Genomic DNA, 20,540 nt, shown 5'->3' with positions numbered 1-20,540 from the left:
TCAGGCCATATTGGTGATAGTGCTGAAACTTAACCCCTAGGCCACCAGGGAGGCCCAAATGCCCTATTAAAAGAATAGCAAATTTAAAAATACTAGGTAATGAATCATTAATAGATTTTTTTTACTTGGCATTTGGAGAGCACATTAATACCTTTCTTATGGACCAAAAAAATAATGGGGTGGGGGGAGAACAACACAATATGGAATTGGAACTAGTCACATCAGTCAGCTTGCTTAATCAAGTCAGTTTAGTTTGCCCTTAATTTGAATTCTTACTTATTGGGGGACGGTGAGGAAGGAATGTCCTTATATTTAGTACCTCAAACCTCAAGCATCAATGTCAGATATGTAGCTCTGACAGGTAACTTCTGAAAGAATATTGAAGAAAACTTAAAACTTGTTAGTTCCATTATATTTTTTTAAAAAGCCATCTTTTTTTAAAATCAGAGTTAATGTGCATATTTGACCATTGCTATACTCCAAAGCCATAAACTAATTTTTAAGTAATTAAACTTTATTTTCAAAATCACTGAGAAACTGGGGTTTAAGGAGGGAACTTGTCTAAATTTTGGTTGATTGTTAATCATAGCTTTACATAGATTGTGGTAAAAGAATTGTGATATGGATTATGTTTTGGGGAATCACTTCAGGTTTTAATACTCTACCTTTTTCTGCTGAATAGATATTGGATAATTATACTAAAGCTTTTCTCTCTCCCGCTTTTAAGAAGTGATAGCCCTTATAAATTAAGATTTGAATTACTGTGGAAGTCAGTGAGGGGTGGTTTTTAGTAGTTACCTTTTGAAGCTAGCAAAACTAGATTCAAGCAGCTTACATATAAGCAAGGATTCTTAATGTTGGGTGCAGGTTAACTGACTTCATTTTATTTTGTTTTTTATTATTTTTTAAAGATTTATTTATTTATTTATACAAGCAATGGGTACAGTCAGAAGCACGGGAGGGTGAGAGAATTTACCAGAGGCAGAGCGGGGAGCAAAACTGGCAGACTGAGGAAGTACACTGCTGAGGGGAGCAGCGCGCCATGTGGGACCCTCGCCGGTGGCTGGGGATCGAACTGGCACTGCAGAGGCTGCGGGCAGCTTCGCAACCCACCAGGGGAGGCCCTTATTTTGCTTTTTTGAGAATCCTTGTGGCTTTTATTTTCTGCATGTAAAATGATTTTAGTGTCACCATCTGGCATTCAAGCTAAGATCTCTTTGATTCTGATATAAGTTTCATATGCTTACTCATTCCTCTTAGACCAGATTGACTGGACAACTCCATCATTCAAAGCAAGGTTGGTTATGTCCTTGAGGTGATGTGCAGCAGAAAAACTAGCTGATTTAGGGGAGATACCAGGACCAGAATTCTGTGGCTTGGGAAACAGAAAGGAAGATGGGCTTTCTGAAAAGCTCTATGAAAAGACTATTATAGAATAATAGAACTGAGGAGAGAGAGTATGTGGAACCCTGGAGTTACATAGTAGGTGTTCACATATTTGCATTTATTCTGTAATAACTGTAAGGTTAAAAGCCTGTCATAACAAGATAGTAACTTCTTAAGGGAAGTTACTTAGGAATTTAGGGATGCATGTTTTGTTGTTGGAGGGAAAGGGTAAGGTGTGTCTTAAATTTCATTTATTCTTAAAGTTAATCTATAGCTATAAAACTGGAGAAGGTTTGGGATTGGGGCCAGTGATACATCAGTTGGGAACTTCCTGTGTATCTAAATGGATGAGAGAAACAGAAGGTAAGAGCCCAGTTCAGAAATTTACCCATTAATTGAGTAATGGCCAGGAATTGAATATCAGTGAAATATAATGGTAAGTAAAAGGAGAGTCTTGACCTATTATTACAACTTATAATATGTCAGTCAGTTAACCACAAATAAATAATTCAAAATGTGGATAAGTGCTAGGAAGGAGAAGTTTTAAAGGCCTTTGAGGAAAATTCTCCAGGGAGCACACACTCTTGGGAGAGAGGGACTCTTTGGAGAAGGGAAGGCTTCTTTGAGGAAAGGAATTTTGAGTTGGATTTTGATGGATGAATGGAAGTTGAACTTTTTTTAAGTTAAAGATTGAAAAGGGAGATCTGACAGTGTATGAAATTATGAATAGTATGATAGATTTACTAATTCTTTGAACCCAAAAATTAGAGACCTCTTTATTAAGAGAAAGTATTTTAAATCAAATAAAAGTAGTGATTTTTGCACTGAACATTGAGGGAGTTCTATTATACATCATTTAAAATTAAAAAAAATTTAATTTAAAATAAATTAATGGAAAACATGTTCATTACTGGGTTAAGGAAGCTAGGGTGTTTTTTTAGTACACCGATGTGACCTTTAAAGTTTTGTTTCTGATTCCTCCATCTAGGTCACTGTCAAAGACCCACTTTTGGACTGAATTCTTTTTTTGTGTCTTAAAATATTTATACAAATTGTAAGCGTTTTTAATTGTATGCTTAAAGATTCTTTGTGAGAAGCAGAAAACTTTATTTGGAAAATGGTATTTCAGAGCTAGTTTAACTTTGATAGATAAATCTAGAGGTCATTCCAGAAAACTTGAGGGTAAATTTATCAATTACTTTTTTCTACATTTAGCCAAGTAATCTTTGACTCCAAACTGAAGTAAATTTCCCAGTTCAATCATCTGAAAGGGATATTGAGATGCCAGCTATTGGACCTTGGGCTAAATCCCACTGATACCTGAGGAATTAAAAAGTAATTGTGGGAGGAGGGGCAGTTTGTCTTAATCCCATAGACAATGTTAACATAGAATTATAATGCCTTGGGATAACTTCTTTGGGGTTTCAGGTTTTTATCTTTGATTCTCAGAAACGCTGCTGTTCGAATTAGCATATGTAAAAGCCTTCTGCCTGGGGGTTCTTTGCTTTCTGGACTTTCCAGAGGTTACTTTAGGGGCAGAGACTTGCACTCTAAGCCCTTGACTTCTGAAAGTGGTTGGGGAACCAAAGCCTGATTCTTGTCTGCTTAGTTTATTTTGGACTGTGAAGAAAAGGTGTGAGAGGGGACAGCATGTTAAATAACACAGTGAAGTAGAATAATGAGGATATTTTTCAATTTGGACATTAGTCATGTATATTTTTGTTAATTGAATTTGCTCTTTTTCAATTGTTTGTCTAGGTGTGTGTGGAATTTGATGGGGAGTCTTGGAGGAAAAGAAGATGGATAGAAGTCTACAGCCATCTAAGGAGAGCTTTTTTAGTAGAGCATAACTTGGTTTTAGCTGAACGAAAGTCTCCTGAAATTTCTGAACGAACTGCTCAGTGGCCTGCAATAGTGAGTAAAACCTGAACTTTTTGAATAATAGCTGTTCCCTGGCCATCAGGGTTTCCAGTGTTGATCTCTTACCTCTAAGGTTTTTCAGGCTCATAATATTCTTTGGCTCTAAAAATAGTAGCAGTCAGTATAGGATTGTGCCATCTCCACATGGTAAGGCCAGTGTAGTTAGAGGAGAATAGTGATTACTAGGTCCAAAGGGGACAGTTCATGCTTTATGAGATGTGAGCTGGAGTATAAAGGAGAAGGGCTAGATTTAGATAGTTGGAAAGGGTGGGTGTGTGATTGAAAAGTTAAGCAGACAGTGAAGGGCATGAATGCTGTGCTAGTAAAGGTAAGATTCTGCCTATGGTTGAGAAGAGCTGCTGGAGGTTTTTGAGTGATGTAAGGTTTTGGTTAAAATTTATTTTGCTCTTTGTATTTCTTCCCCTGGCAATTAAGAATTTGCTAAAAACACAACCCTTTTTTCTAAGATAAATGAACATACACACAATTCTCTGTATAAGTTTTGGGAAAGCTATGCATTTGTGGCTCCAGACCTATATGTTAATGGCTCTTCAATGTATATCTGGTTTAAATGATTGATTTTGGATAAAACTTGTGTGATTTTTGTTGTGGTTGCATAAGTAGTTGTTTAATAGAGATATTTTCAATAAATAAAAACGTAGTAGCTTTTTTCTTCCTAAGTGTGTGCAAAATTGCTAGTCCCCATTTTTCAGAATTATGCTGATAGCATTTATGGGGGTTTCATTTATGAGACTTCATAAAAATGAGAAAATTGAGATTGAAAATGGTTAACTCGAAGTCAGCATCTAGATCTGAAAACCAGTTTTCTTATTCCATTCACTTTCTAGTACTTGACAGAATTTTTGATGCTGAAACATTTTCTTTTGTTTTGTTTTAGATGTATAAATCTCTGTTGGACAAAGCTGGTTTGGGATCCATAACTTCTATTCGCTTTCTAGGAGATCAGCAAAGAATATTTCTTTCTAAAGACCTTTTGAAGCCTATACAGGTAAAACAAATGATTAGTAAACCCTAAAAATAGAAATTCAAAGTCCTGTAACATGAGAATTGAAAATGTTAAATGCTGTATTTCAGATTAATTACTTTAGCAGTTAGTTATTAGATGTCATTCCTCAATCAGTGTTAGCCACTGGGTTGGCACTGTTCATTTGGAGTTGGAAGGACAAAGATTCTATAGTTGAGGGTGGGTGTGTATGGAAACAACCTAAGTGATAACAAAAATAATTTGTCAGTTTTCATTATTCATGGATTCTATGTGAATTCACCAATTTATTAAATGTATTTGTATTCCCAGAGCACTTTGTGCTTTCATGGTCATTTGCAGACACACCAGAAGGGTGAAAATTTTTAATTGTCTGACTCATGTTCCCAGTTGAGGTCCAATAAATTGACTCTGACTTCTTGTTTTACCTCATATTGTTAACAAATATCGTTGTCAAAGATAATGAATTTTTATGTGCTTTGTTGGTGATTTCACTGTTTCAAGTGGCCCCCAGGAGTACTACTGAAGGTGCTGTCTGGTATTCCTAAATGCAAAAAGGCCATGCATTTAGGTCTCTTATGGAGAAAAATACAAGTGTTAGATAAGTTTAGTTTAGCCATGAGTTAAAAGTGCTGTTGTTGATGAGTTTGAGGTTAATCCCGAGCAGTATGTACTAAAGAATGTGTCTTTCAAAAGAAACACATTATTGAGTATTTCAAAACTGGCTTGGTGAAGACTTTTGTTACCCCTCCCTCTTCCCTACCATTTGTAAAGAAGAATGAATTTGGAATTCTAGTTAGGTTAGGTAAACTAGTGTAAAATAATTTGTTAAATACAGTAATTTCATGAATTGACACTGGATCAGTGTGTTTCTGCTTGCTTTCTGCCCTTTAGATTTGGACCCGTGATTTCCCTAATCTCTAGTGTTTTGGGATAAAGTGCTTTTGATATTGTTGACCATGTAATTTGTTTGCTTATTATATTTCCCATAGCCAAAGCTGTGTCATATTAAGGTTATATGCTTGTGCCACTCTTCTTACTTGTCATATTCTTCTTAGCTTAGGGTGGTGACTTCAGTCTGCCTTATATCTGTGAACATCTGAAGGGTGTACCTACTATTTGACCTAATTCATTGGAATTGCAATGGTTTGGTGTCATCAAATGGTTGTTTGACACTGCTAAACCCCTGATTGAGCTGACTGAAATATCCACTGGAATTTAAACAACTTTTCTTACTTTTACCTTAAAATGTAACAATCTTGCATTTTTCAGGATGTAAATAATCTTCGAATCTCTCTTATGGATAACCAGAATGTCAGTAAAGAATTTCAAGCTTTGATTGTGAAACATTTGGATGAAAGTCATCTTTTACAAGGTATGTGTATTATCTGTTGCTGTTAATTCGTTAGCTGACCAGTGATTAGGTTATAAGAAACTGTGCTTTAGTCCTTCACAGTTTTATGTGAAAACTGTAAAAGTAGTTGACTAAAAAAAGTCAGCTCTATTTTGACATGGAATTTGATATGTTTGGAATCTCAGTTTTTATAAAATTGATGAAACATTAATTTGGTAATCCTCATCTGCCATTTACTGTTCTGGAGTTTCTTTGTCATTTTCACAATCATAAGTGTTGTTTCAATTGGGGCTTCTGAATTTGGATCCTCTAAAACTGCAGACATTGAATTAGGTCTCAATGAATTACCTGATAGTAGTTGATCTGATACAAATGTTAGAAAAAATGTATTGCTACTCTACGAAAAATCAGTAGGAAAATGAAGAGTTTACAGTTCCTCTTAGCTTTGTTTGTATTTATGGTAGTATCTTCAGTGTTTACTCTTACCTAATACATTTTTAAAAGACTAAGGAAAAGATTATCTTGAGTGATGATAATGTTGGAACATACAATGCAAATGCAAATTGCTCTAAGGATTTATTTTTTTTTTTAAAGGTGACAAAAACTTAGTTGGTTCAGAAGTGAAAATTTACAGCTTGGACCCTTCTACTCAGTGGTTTTCTGCAACCATTGTAAATGGCAATCCAGCATCAAAAACTCTTCAAGTCAACTGTGAAGAGGTAAAGATGATAATTGTATGTAATACAAATTGACAGGGGAAGATATTTGTAAAAAGGAGTTATGGTACCTTACAGAAGTGAAACACCATTATTTTATTTATTTTATTTTTTTATTTTTTATTTTTTAAATTTTTTTTTTTTTTTATAGAGGCATGCTTTATTTATTTGTTTGCTGGTTTGTTTGTTTTTTTTTTGTTTATATATGCACTGGGTACAGTCAGAAGTGCGGGAGGGTGAGAGAATTCACCAGAGCCAGAGCGGGGAGCAGAGCAGGCAGAAGGACCGAAGTACACTGCTGAGGGGAGCAGCGGGCGGCAGGAGAGGTCTGCACGCCATGTGGGATCCTCCTCCGGTGGCCGGGGAGCAGCCGGGGATCGAACCGGCGCCGCAGAGGCCGCGGGCAGCCTCGCAACCCAGCGCTCAACCGCTGCGCCACCAGGGAGGCCCAAAACACCATTATTTTATATTAAGATAGTAGAAGAGAAAAAAATACAATTTTTTTCAAAGCTCTTTGCAAGCAGCTTCTTTTATTCTATTAATAGAACTAATTTATGGCATGTTCCTGAGCATTTTTCAGACTTTCTCTCATTTATTTTTAAGATTCCAGCACTGAAAATTGTTGATCCATCACTGATTCATGTCGAAGTTGTACATGATAACTTTGTGACATGTGGTAAGATATCTTTGAGTAAAATCTTCGTCATTCCTCTTTCTCATGTTAAGAGAAACAGGGAAGCCATCTTACCTATTTTTAAATATTTTAGGTAATTCTACAAGAATTGGAGCTGTAAAACGCAAGTCTTCGGAGAATAATGGAAGCCAGGTTTCCAAACAAGCAAAATCTTGCTCTGAGGTAACCTTGATTTATTTTTGTCACTTACGTAAAGTTTTTCTTAACTCTTAACAGTGCATGGCCATTTTGTTTAGTGGTTACAAAGCTGTCTTCTCTGCTCTTCTGTGTTGTCTTGTCTGCTTTTTTTTTGCTAGTTCCAGATCTTGGCCATAATTTCGACACTCAAGCAGATGGAGATAATATAAGTTTCTGGTTCACTTTTGTGTGTGTGTGTGTGTATGTTAAAAAATGTTTTGTTTTTTGATGTTTGCTGAAAATTCTCAGTAGATTTGACACTTTCACCAGATGCAGGTGTTTCTGAAGGGAAGTAAGGTGTGTATCAAATGAGAATGGTTGGCATGAGACAAAAGAGAGAAACCTTGTAATTGTGAGTAGACTTGTTGAAATAGGACTCCCACCTCCCCACTATTTGAGAGATTTGATTGGTCATTTATAATTGAGTAAACAAATATGCTAGTTTTTAAAAAGTGGTTGGTTTGCTACTAATTTCTACAGAGAAAAGTTAAGGCTTCTGTGGATGCCACTGTGCATTCAAATAATGGATTTAATTCTATTATGAAGTAGGATTTCAAACAAGAAATTTAAGGTTGTTTCTCTTTTAGATGAGTTGAATCCTTAAGACCTAGCAGAGTACAAATAATTTTTTTACAAATTAAAATTAGGAATCCAAATGCATATGTGTTACATGGACAGTTTTCTGTGTCAGTTATTAAAAACACCTTTAATGGTATTCTGCTCCAGGCTATAGTTTAGAATTTCAAAATTGACCAAATTATTAAAATTGTTGGCAGCATTTTAGAGGGAACTTTTGTCTGGGCATGCAAGACAGAGAAATGGGAATGGACTAAATTTACTAAATTTTAGTAAATTTAGCATTCTTGATCAGAGCAGACTGGACTATGACATCAACTAGAACCAAGCAAGTACTGTGCAGCAAGGATTATTGGTTTTCCTAGGTACAGGTCTAGGTACAGGCAACAGGAGTTTTGACACTTGACCATAAACTTTGTAAACCAAGATACCTAATACCTCTGTCTTCCCTTCCAAGTGTGTAGACCTTACTTCAGGTAGTTTCAAGAAAGTACAAAGAGGTAATTAGGGAAATTATTATTCCTTTCATTTGTACCTTAAAGTTTACACAGGGAAGGTAATGTAGTAGGATTGAAACATCAGGCAAATGATCATTGTACTTTAGAGTTAAGTTCACAGAGGATAAGATATTGTCAAGTAATCCACTGTATTACTTGGAAGCTGAGAGAGAAATGAGGTGGATAATAACATGCTGGGTTTTGGCATTGCATAAATTGTCAGTGATCTTGGGTAAAGGTAGCAAATGCTATTTTGGAGAAGTTGATTGGATGTTGCTTGTCATGGAGAATGCATCAGTGTAAATGATGTGATGAAAAGGAGAATCTCATGATACTGTGAGAGGGGAAATGGCATCCTTATGGAATCAACCTGGCAAACAGGCAGGAGTGGGGCCAGTGAGGACTTCCTGAGGGAGAAAGTACCAGTTCTTTCAAATATCAGGTTTTTCAGTGATGGGACTGGTTATTGAGCATGTAACTCTTAAAGAGGTGCTTGTAAATGTGCCACTGTGTACACCTGTAAGTGATCCTTTTTGCATGACATACAGTTGAAGGGCAGGGAGGATGTCTGTATGATCTCTTCTGGCATAGTGTCCAGTTTGTCCAGTTTAGTAGGTTATGATTGATTGTTGGGCACAGTGGAAGCTGTTTTTTAAAAAAAGTCTGACTTTGACTGGAGATCAGTCCCTTAATCTTTGGGAACCTTAACTTCTGCATCTGAAATGAGAATCTAAATTTGATATTTTAAAAATGGCTTTTTCAGCTCTTAGTCATCTCATTCTAAAGGAAGTTGAAGATGGTAGGTTTTTACCTGTGAATTGACATTTTTAGAAAATATCAAAGACTGTTCTATTTTATACTATATTTGTTAAAATAAAGATTCTCATGTTAAAACAAAAGTTATTCCCATTTTAAAATTGTTGATTAACTGAAGGAAAGATGCAGCACTTGTAATTGTCCTCCTCCTGCCTTTTTATTCCCCCAGAGTATTTATGGAGTTCTTTTTTTTAAAATAAAAAACTAAAAACTATATTCTTTTGTAGCTCCCTCTGATTCTTTTACAGTATATTGTGAATGTTTTTTCATATCAATAAATAGGTATTTCTTATCCCAGGTAATTTTTGTAATCAGGAAAGTTTTGGTCTACTGGGCTGGCCTAGACTTCAAGATAGCTAGAGAGATAAAGGAAGAGTGAGGGAAACTGTTGATTTAAATGTCTTGAGTGAAAGGTGAGTACAGCAGAAACACACTTGGCATTTACATACCTGTGTCTACGCATCCCAGATGTGTCAGAATGTCAGAGTTTACTTTTAGGGTGGTCTTTGGATGACAGGAGTTTGGGATTAGGTGAGACTTTTGATTGTCTTGATACATACTTTTGGACAAGATAAACCTGTTTGCCATTAACATATGGCTTCTTGAAGGTCTTCTCTGCCTAGGCGACTATTATTCCTCAGAGTTAGGACATTGCTTGGTTAACTAAAAGAGTCTCTTGAGGTATGTGAGCCAGCAGTGTCCTTTTTAGAATACAATCGTACACTCAATTATATTATCTCCGTCTGCTGGCAGGGAGGAACTATTGCCATGACTGGTATAGAAGACCTTCAGGGAAAACTCTTCAGGTAAGAAGAAACTTTGACCTTTGTCAAGTCAGAGACCAGTGCAGCGGTGTGCACACGACGATGGGGTTTGGAATTGGAGCCCTATCCCTGATGAGCTAACCTTTAGGAAAGTTGTAGAGTGATATACTGCAGTTTCTAAAGGAAAAGCATATCCTAAGTTATACTAATTCTAACACATGGTGACAGAATTGGGAAAATTTTCGTTTGTTTTGCTTTGAGACAGCTAATGTGTCAGATGTGGTAAAGCACAGCCTAGTAAGGTATATTTCATTGCTCTCAGATTACAGATGAGGAAACTGCAGCTTAGATTGGTTAGCTGACAGAGTAGGAAGTAGCTGAGATGGGATTTAAACCAAGTCTAACACCAAAACCCAGTCACTTAACCACTGTGCTGTTGTCGCCACTCTTCTCCATATCTTTTCGTTGCTATGGTGGGCCACCATTATGAAAATCAAAGATTCCTTTATCCCTCTATCTCTCCATCACTCTTTCTATCAAATTTTTATTGAATACTTAATACCAGTGTTCACATTGGTGAACATCACTGCATGGCTCTTGTAACTCAGCACTTATTTATAGCTATTTTGAAACATTAAATGCTAACAGCATTCATTTAGTCATGTACTCTATCAGTCTTATTCAGTATCAGCTGTGTTGCTTTTTATAAGGTATAACAATGCCCACAAGAGCCAGGTCTCTGCCCATAAGCAGTCCACATTTTATTGTGAGGCAATTGACAATAAGTAATTTATTAGGTGCTATCATAGTGTAATAGTGCAGTGAAAGACACAAATATAGCATTATGATAAAGAATGAGTTGGAGGCTTCTGGGGCACTGCTTTGGAAAGTGATCAGAGTGTCTGAGGATGTGACAGTTGAACAGATTTGAAGATGAAGGATCAAACCAGTCAGTCATGTGAAAACTCCAGACAGGACTAGCATGTACAAAGGCAAGAAAAAACGCAGAACATTTGAAGACCAGAAAGGAAGCCAAAATAGTGTGTTGTGAACAACAGGAATAATATAAGTGGACAGGGTTGGTGGAGACCAGACCACAGGATCCCTGTAGATGGTGAAATGTTAAGATCTGGTTGATTTATATTTTGAAAAGAATGTTCTGTCGGCAGGAGACAGGTTCAGACGATAATGAAAGGGAGTCAGTCCAATTAGAAGACAAGGGTTCAGGGGGAAGATGGTGGTAGTGATGGTATGGAAAGAAATGGATAGCTGCTGTAAATATTTTGGCAGTAGAGGCAGGATGAACTGATTCACTATTTGAATATGGAAAATAAGGTGGAGGAATATTTGGCTTGAGCAGTTCAGTGGGTATTCTACATAATAAAAATTTATGCTTAGATTTGCAATTTAAATTCTTAAGTACATCACTCTAAGAGAATAATTTAAGAAAAGGTACTGTATTAGTGTATGAACTCTAAATATTTTTAGAATAAGGAAAGTGATAAGCAAGGAAACATGCTAGGTAAAAGTGAGCCTTGAATTTTTGAAATGACATGGCATTAGTATTTTGGGAGGCTAATCTTCTAATAGTTGATTACAAGAGAATTGTACATTAGAGTCAGAAAAGACGTTAGGAATAAATGTATTAACTTCCTCATTTTAAGGATTGGGAAACTGAGGCCTGGGGATGTGAAGTTGATTATCCTAAGGATATTCTTAGAACAGCCAAAATTTCCCTCCAGAAATTCACCTGGGGAACACTAACCTAATGTTTAACCAAATATAGTATATAGGATCAAATAACTTAGTATTAAGAATAGTTTGATGTTTTCTACTTAGTATATGAAAAACATTATTTTCAGGGCTGCCAGAATAAATGCCCAAGGAAAAGATTGATGAGTAGATTACGTACAGATATATGCACAATTGTGAGGTTTAAAAAACTAAAGTTGTACAAAATATTTTAGAAGTTAATAACTAGAAGATGAAGGCACTGAAGATTCTTCCAGTTTAGATTTGGAATCTGTGGTCAGATGAATGTAATCAGCATCGTGGTGTGAAAGGAATATGATGAGAAAGGCGTAGGATAAGGTGTAAGCACATGTGAAGAAGGCATTTGTCAAGGTGTTGAATGGATTTCACTTGTTTAGCCAGACTAGTTGTCTAGAGATGAGTTTAATCTCTTCTTTTTCTGTTGTGGGAAGTTTTTATTTCTGGTTAGAATTAACTAGGAAGAGTAGGTCTATTATTTGTATTTTTGTAAATATAAAAGTACATGAAAGGGAAGGGGACAGGTGTCTTAACTTTGACCCACAGGCCTGTCATGACTTGATATTTTTTGCAGCTTGAGATGACCTTTGTGACTCTATGAGCCACAGAAGAGCAAGAACCTGTCCTCAACCTTTATTACATTATAAAGGCTTATCTTGGTACCCAGTAGGCACTACTGCCTACAAGAGTCCTACGTGGTCTGGTCTCCTGCCAGTCTACGCAGTAAGTGCGTGGTGGGCACTCAATAATGTTAAACTGAATGTGTGTGAAACTTCCACCATTTGAAGATTGTCAGTTTAAAGCTTATTTCTGTGCATTGCATTATTAAAGTAATTGCCACATGGCTGCATTTTTCCTGCCATAATAATTCAGAGTTCTGTAAAAGATCAGCTTGTGATCTTTTATAGGAAAACTTAAGTTTTGTGAAAAGCTGGAGTGATTTACTAAACAACCTTCAGATGCGTACTTGATTTTGCAATTTGTCACTTATTCTACTGTCCTTTTTATTTGGTAATGGTATTGTGCTTGTTTAGTACTAAAACCAAGCAAATAAACTTGAATCTTGGTGGCACTGCATAGTTCCCCAACTAAGTACTTTCCTTTTAATATCTGTTGGTTTGGTATTTTTTAGGCCTCTCCCAGTGTGTGTCCTGTACAGTCCGTTCCCACACCAGTTTTTAAGGAGATACTATTGGGTTGTACTGCAGCAACTCCGCCTAGTAAGGACCCAAGACAGCAGAGTACTCCTCAAGCTGCCAACTCTCCTCCTAACCTTGGAGCAAAAGCTCCTCAAGGGTGAGTTGTTACTTGTTAAAAATGTTTTGTCATAATAATAACAATAATTTTCATCATGGTTCTTTTTGTCAGAGCTAACATTCCTCAGGTGGCAAGACTTACCTACATTCAATGTTTCAGATAGTATTAAAATGGTTAAAATTTGGCCTGCTGTTTATTGTATCTCAGATTTTCCAGGGAAGTTTTTCTTTAGAGTCTCCAAATCTGTCAAGTGCCTTCAGAGGTGGAAGTACAATAAGCATACAAAACAACATAGAAGGTGTTATAGAAGTGAAGGGGGCATGAGAACAAAGCAGTTTTTTTGACTTGATACAATGATATTGGAAAACTGAAATACTGTGGACAGTTGTAGAATAGACATCTGCTTTCAAGAAAAAGGAACAGATTCGTTATGTATAGGAGACTTTAAGGTTAGTGGGATTGTGGAAAAGAGGGGAGACATGGTTACAGTCAGCCTGGACCTTAAGAGTAGGTGAGAAATGTGGCAGTAAGGAAGATAAAAGAGTAATAGAAATGAGGGAACTATAGCTGTATAGTTAAGGTGACTATAGTTTAGTAACTAAGGGTAACTAAAGAGGTTTAGTTTCTTGTTTGAGGGTGGGGGTGGTAGTCTGGGCAGATTATAATGACTTAAGATATAGATCAGAGAGACTGGTATAGAAAAATAGGTTCGAAAGACCATCACTCCAAAAAGGTGGGAGAGGTTGAGCACGTTGGTTCACTGAAAGAAAACACCGTCTGGGATAGAACTTGGAGGAGGCCACATAGCAGTCAGTCTTCAGAGCAGAAAGAGTAAGCAGTTCTACCATATACAAGCAAAACTTTCTAATCTGAGTGCTTAAATGAGAATTTTTTTTTAAGATTTATTTATTTATTTATGCAAGATCCAGGGTATAAACCAGATGCACGGGAGGGTGAGTGGATTCACCAGAGACAGAGCGGGGAACAGAACAAGTAGACTGACGAAATACACTGCTGAGGGGAGGAGCGAGCGAGACAGGAGAGGTCTGTTACACCATGTGGGATTCTCGCCGGCCAGCTGGCCGGGATCAAACCCTTGCTGCGAAGGCAGAGGACAGCCCCACAGTGCGGCGCTCAGCTGCTTGCACCACCAGGGAGGCCCAAATGAGAAATTTTTAAGGATCAAATCTTTTGTTAGAGGCAAGAAAAAATTTAAAGGGAAATGAAGAGTTGTGTTTCACAGGGAAAAAACTTTAGGATGAATTTCAGAGAAACAATATTAAAGGCTATTCTGATTAAGATGGGGGCTGAGGAGAATAGCAGATCATTCTGTGGACAGTCAAGTAGTCAGTTGATGCTTTTATTTGCTTTGGCTCCTGATCACTGTCCAAATAAGAATGAAATTATCCAGCCTTAGGCTGGTTACTTCTATTCATAGGACAGAATTTTGTATTTCTGTTGGTTTTGTTTTCATACAATATAGTCTATTTGAGGAAAAGCTGTGATTCATTATGCAATAAGAAGTAGAATGAGGGCCTCCCCTGGTGGCGCAGCAGTTGAGCGCTGGGTTGCGAGGCTGCCTGCAGCCTCTGCCGAGCCAGTTCTACCCCCAGCCACCAGTGAGGGTCCCACAAAAAAAAAAAAAAAAAAAAGAAAGAAATAGAATGAATTTAATGTAGTTAGGGATCTATGAGAAAGTAGATAGGATTCAGAGTTCTATTTTTCTGAGTATTTAATATTTTTGCAGAGCCGTTGTCTGTTTTTAACTTCAGCTCTCAGAAACCTGTCCTAAATTCTCTAATCTAAGGAAGTTGTTTTTCTTTTTCTTCCCTCATGGTTGCCTTAGGGAAGTAAAACATTGTACTTGGAAGGTTGGGGAGAGAGAAAAGAAGCCTAGATCCTAATGATCTATTTTTCTTGTTTCAGATGTCATAAACAAAGTTTACCAGGAGACCTTTCTTCCTGTCTAAATACGAAGTCTGAAACACTAAGAACAAAAGCAGATGTTGCTTGCAAAGTAGCATTGCTCTCTTCAAAGTCCTCTCAGATTGGAAATGGAGACTTGAAAACACTGAGTGAACCAAAAAGTACCTGTTCCCAGCTGAAAGCAAACACTGATCAGGAAAACAGATCAGAATCTGTTCTTCAACCATCAACTGGTGGAGGTATACTTCCTCTGGAGTGCTTACCTGCAAAGTCATCTACAAAAGATTTAGAAATTGCCAGTACTCCTGAACTTCAGAAGCATCTAGAACATGCACCTTCCACTTCAGATGTCCTTTCAAATAAACCGGAAGAGAAAGCAGTAATCAGTAATGACAACCCTAACAGTTGTGTGGAAAAAAAGGTAGAATCTTCAGCTTTAGGTTGCCAGTCACAGAACTTAAAGGAATCTTCAGGGAAAGTGGATAATGAAAGCTGTTGTACAAGAAGCAACAATAAAATTCAGAATGGTGAGTGTATCAACATAATGTTAATGGCTAGAGGTAAGAGATAGTGGTGGGTTGTGAGGGTACATACAAAATCTCCTTTTTAACCGTATAATATGAAAATATACAAAAAGTTCATATAATTAGAAAAGTTTCAAAGACATAAAACCCCAAAATCTCAAACTATTACTGTTAATATTTTGGTGGACCTGGTTCCATATATATAGAAATACAAGTTATAACTGTGTTACACAAATGAGTTCATACCATGAGTTTTACCTTGTGAGTTAGTGTAGGTGTCTATCAACATTTTAAAGGTTTCAAGGATTCCATTATATGTATCTGCTATATGATTTCACTGGTTCCTGTTAGGTGGGTAATTAGGTGGTTCCCAGGGTTAGGTTGTATGTAAATATTTTTGCCAAAAAATTTATAAAGTAATCTGATGATTCTTTTTTTTTTTTATTTATTTTTATTTACTTATGTATACAAGAACTGGGGTGTAGGCCAGAGGTGCAGGGGGTGAGAGGATTCATCAGAGACGGAGTGGGGAGCAGAACTGTAATACACTGCTTAGGGGAGTAGCAGGCGATACAGGAGAGGTCCGTACAGGAGAGGTCCGCGTGCCACGTGGGTCAGCTCCCTGGCTGGGGTTCGAACTTGACCTCAGGCCAAAGTGGCTGGCTTGATAGCCTGAGACTTTACCCCTGCACCACCAGGGAGGCCCTGATGATTCTTATCTCCAGCCTATCACTGATCTCTCTGTGACATCCAGGTTGGAGTGGAAGAGGTGATACTTTATGTTCCTACACATCTGAAATTCAAAACAAAACAGGATTACATCAGTACCTTTAGAAAGGACTTTTCCTTAAAGATTTTAACGACACGGCTGACCCACCGGGCAGAGCCCTTTTGCTTAAGGGGGTTCTTTATTGCTCCACAATTCAAGATGAAATGTTCTTACAGAGAAAATGGTATGCTGTGTTTTACACCACTAATAGGAACTTTGAGGATGCATTCCAGTGATGGTAGTTACCAGAAACTTTCTTACTTAGAATCAGTGGAAGTGGTGGTTCATTATGTCAAAAAGTTCAGAGCAATTACAATTTAAAAATACTTTGGATAGGGCCTCCCTGGTGGCGCAAGGGGTTAAGCACTGCAATCCACTATGAAGCAATCCACAGCATCTGCAGCACAAGTTCGATCCCCTGCCTGCCAAGGAGAAACCCACATGGCGCAACAGACCTCTCCTGTCTTCGCCCTCTGCTCACCTCAGCAGTATATTTCAGTCAGTCTGCATATTTGTTCCCCACTCTGTCTCTGGTGAGTCCTCTCACCAACCCCCACCCCTGCATCTCTGGCCTGTACCCCAGCTCTTATATGTATAAATAAATAAATCTTTAAAAAAAAATACTTTGGGGACCTCCCCGGTGGCACAGCAGTTGAGCGCTGGGTTGCGAAGCTGCCCGCAGCCTCTGCAGCGCCGGTTTGATCCTCGGCTGCCGGTTTGATCCTCGGCCGGGCGACAGTCCCACATGGCGCACAGACCTCTCCTGCCGCCCGCTGCTCCCCTTAGCAGTGTACTTCGTCTGTCTGCCTGCTCTGTTCCCTGCTCTGGCTCTGGTGAATTCTCTCACCCTCCCGACTTCTGACTGTACCCAGTGCTTGTATAAATAAATAAATAAAAATAAAATCTTAAAAAAAAATACTTTGGGTAATTGTCAGCTGTACAAGAAAAATTAGTGTGGAACTTGATAATTTTAAAAACACTTAATAAAAACATTATATTCTTTGGATAAGTAAGAAGTGAATTATCCACGCTATATAGCTTTTACTGCGGGCCTCCAAAACTAGATAGCAACATAGGTAGATTTGACCAGGGGTCAAGGCTTTAGTCTATATAGCTGTTAATTTGTATAAAATTAACTGCGTAAAATTACTCTTGTTCATTTGGAGTTGTGAAACACCCCAAAGAACACCGTTTTGTTTTTTTTTTAAAGATTTATTCATTTATGCATACAAGGGGTACAAGCCAGAGATGCGCAGGGTGAGAGGATTCACAAAAGACAGAGTGGGGAACAGAACAGGCAGAGTGACTGAAATATACTACTGAGGGGAGCAGCAGGCAAAGACAGGGGAGGTCTGCTGTGCCATGTGGGTTGCTCCCTGGCCGGCCGGAGATTGAAATCGTGCGGCAGAGGCTCTGGATTGCTTCATAGTGCATTGCTTAACCCCTTGCACCACCAGGGAGACCCCCTGTTATATTTCTTTATTCTCTTTAGAGTCCCAATCATCATATTCATTTACTTTTTTTTTTAATAAATTTTATTTTTATATTTCCCATACAATTGCAACTCCCTTATTATGACCCCAGTCCTTCCCCTCGCTGCTCCCCACCCCCCCCAGAATGTCTCTGGTTCATAGTTTTTGTTGATTTTGATTTTCTCTTTCTTGTACTTATTCATTTTCCTGGTCCCTTATTTAAGTTTTCTAAATTCCTGCTATGAGTGAGACCATCCGGTATTTTTCTTTTTCTTTCTGGCTTATTTTGCTGAGTATGATCCCTTCCAGCGCCATCCATGTTGCTGCAAGTTGCATGTGTTTATCTTTTTTGAATGCTGAGTAATATTCCATGGTGTATATGTACCACATCTCCTTGATCCAGTCATCTATTTTTGGGCATTTGGGTGGTTTCCAAAGCTTAGCTATTGTAAACAGTTATAAACATAGGGGTGCAGGTGCTCTTTGGAATTGATGTTTCTGTGTCCTTTGGGTAAATACCTAGGAGTGGAATTGCTGGATCATATGGAAGCTCTATGTTTAGTAGGTCCAGAAATCTCCACACAGCTCTCCATAGTGGTTGGACCAGTTTACACTCCCACCAACAGTGCAGGAGAGTTCCTTTTTCTCCACAACCTCGCCAACATTTGTTGTTGCTAGTTTTTTTAATATGTGCCATTCTCACTGGTGTAAGCTGGTATCTCATGGTAGTTTTGATTTGCATTTCCCTGATTACAAGTGATGTTGAACATTTTTTCATATGCCTGTTGGCCATTTGCATTTCCTCTTCAGAGAAGTTTCTTTATAGCTCTTCTGCCCATCTTTTGACAGGATTCAGTTACTTTTTAAGGTAGATTATTTTAATAGTATATGAAGGAACAGTAACAATAATTCTGTATCAATTACTAATCTTTTATTTTCTCTCCTTTCTTTACTTTTTCACTATAACAAAATGAGAATGTTTAGACAATCAAGTCCTGGCAGCATCACTTAGCATTTTAGTGTGCTGTAGTCCTGTTTTCAAAGAGGTGTGAGATTATATCACTTCTAAGTTAATTATTAAATTGTTAAAGCCTTCTTTGGTTTGGGATATTTCTTCCAATATCCTCTTAAGACCAGATTCTCTGATCTGTCTCTCAAGTGGTTTCCCAGAAGTTTTATGGTGTTTTTTATTTGTGTTTGCCTAAGAATCTACTTTCCTCCTCTTAACTCCCTTAGACTTTTGAAAAAAGATTTTCTGTTTTATGTAAAACAGTCCTTAAAACTTTTGACTTATAAATGGATTCCTTTCTATGTTGTTTGGGCTGACACAGTGCTTGCTCTTACTGTTATACCTCTATTTTTCTTTCTTTTTCAGTGGATTCTTCTACTCATTACAATTAAAATTCAATTCTGTCTTTAGCTAGCGCTCATAATCTAGAACATTGAAGACATGTCAAATCACTGTAAGACATTTAGAACACAGATCTTATTTTATACACCAAGGGACCTGTGCAGGAAAGCTATTTGATTTTTGCTATATTCAGGTGGCTAACTTTTGCAGAATGCTTTAAAAAATACATCTTGAAACAGTCTGTTGAGTATGGAAAGTGACAGAATTGACTTCCACACAACCCTCTGTTGAGAACAACCAGTCTGTGCACTGCTGATGTTACAATGCATTTGAATTAAGTATTTTTTTTAATTAAGTATTTGATTTGAAAAAGGATCCCTAAAATATTTCTTTTGTGAATAGTGGAAGTGTATGGTAATTTGGAATTGTGAATTTGGTTGTGGAATTGAGATTTGAAGTTTCCAAATAGATTCACCAGATGAGAACTATGCTATTTATAGAAAGTAAGACTTTGTCATTTATTCTGTTAGTTGACTTCTGTTAAATCATGGCTAGAAATTACAATTGAGTTGTTCTCCTTTTGAGAAAACCAGTCTTTTGAATAGAATTTAATCAAATTGTGATGTGATAATGATGATTATTACGATAAAGCTTAAGGCCCCTTTCCTTAATTTTGTTTTCCTAGCTCCGTCCCGGAAGTCGATTTTGACAGACCCAGCCAAACTCAAGAAGCTGCAGCAGAGTGGTGAGGCCTTTGTACAGGATGACTCTTGTGTGAATATTATTGCACAATTGCCCAAGTGCCGGGAGTGCCGTTTGGACAGTCTCCGAAAGGATAAGGAACAACAGAAGGATTCACCTGTGTTTTGTCGCTTCTTTCACTTCAGAAGGTGAGACATTTTAGGAAAAACTCAAATAATCTGGACCATAGCGCCTACTTCTTCCTCCAAATCTTCTTTTATCTACAGTATACTTGGAACTAAAAAGAGTAGAAGGTGGTATTTTTAATCTGTGGATTGGGGATCCTAGATACTATTGAGCATTACCCTTTCTTATTCTGCATTTTAATTTCCTTTTTAAATTAAGAAGCTTGAAAATGTAAAACTTTATTTTGAGAAGTAATCAAACAGAAAAATGATTGAAGATTCAGAAGAAACCAGTCCAGATAACTACTGGTATATCTGTTTTATTTCATTATTAAATTTTTAAATTTTTGAAGTAGCATGGATTTATAACATTAGGTTTTTTAACATGTTGACTCTTTTTTTTTCTTCAAAGAAGAAATTTTAATTGAAATTAGTAAATAAATTCAGTGATAATGAAAATTCTGTGTTACATTTTAAAATGTGTGGGATGTAGGTAAAGTAGTATTTAGAGAAAAAATGATAGCATTGGTCTGATCATATTAAGAAGAAAGGCTTATAATTAATTACACAAATTTCCACTTTACAAAAAAAAATAAATTGCGCAAAGTAGAATAAAATAATAAGATAAAAACAGAAATCAATATACTGGAAAATAAACTGCCAGGATTTTTAACAGTTTTAACAGAAATTGCTTTGAAAAAT

The 20,540-nt window shown here is 37.2% G+C and overlaps 1 protein-coding gene across 1 annotated transcript in view; it reads left to right on the top strand.

The window, feature by feature from the left end:
• The window catches only part of KDM3A (lysine demethylase 3A), a gene marked incomplete at both ends in the record, with an annotated part of 47,656 nt that overhangs the window by 4,065 nt on the left and 23,051 nt on the right, over positions 1-20,540 (top strand). Inside the window, 9 exons of the mRNA XM_084234685.1 lie at positions 3,145-3,300; positions 4,205-4,315; positions 5,582-5,684; positions 6,258-6,382; positions 6,983-7,055; positions 7,147-7,235; positions 12,806-12,969; positions 14,857-15,383; positions 19,658-19,862. Of these exons, the coding sequence (XP_084090811.1) occupies positions 3,145-3,300; positions 4,205-4,315; positions 5,582-5,684; positions 6,258-6,382; positions 6,983-7,055; positions 7,147-7,235; positions 12,806-12,969; positions 14,857-15,383; positions 19,658-19,862 (1,553 nt within the window). The remainder of the gene's footprint in view (positions 1-3,144; positions 3,301-4,204; positions 4,316-5,581; positions 5,685-6,257; positions 6,383-6,982; positions 7,056-7,146; positions 7,236-12,805; positions 12,970-14,856; positions 15,384-19,657; positions 19,863-20,540) is intronic.

Source organism: Talpa europaea, assembly GCF_964194135.1.
Source record: "Talpa europaea genome assembly, chromosome: 6".
NCBI classification, from domain to species: Eukaryota; Metazoa; Chordata; class Mammalia; order Eulipotyphla; family Talpidae; genus Talpa; species Talpa europaea.
This window is presented reverse-complemented; position numbering and strand designations above follow the sequence as displayed.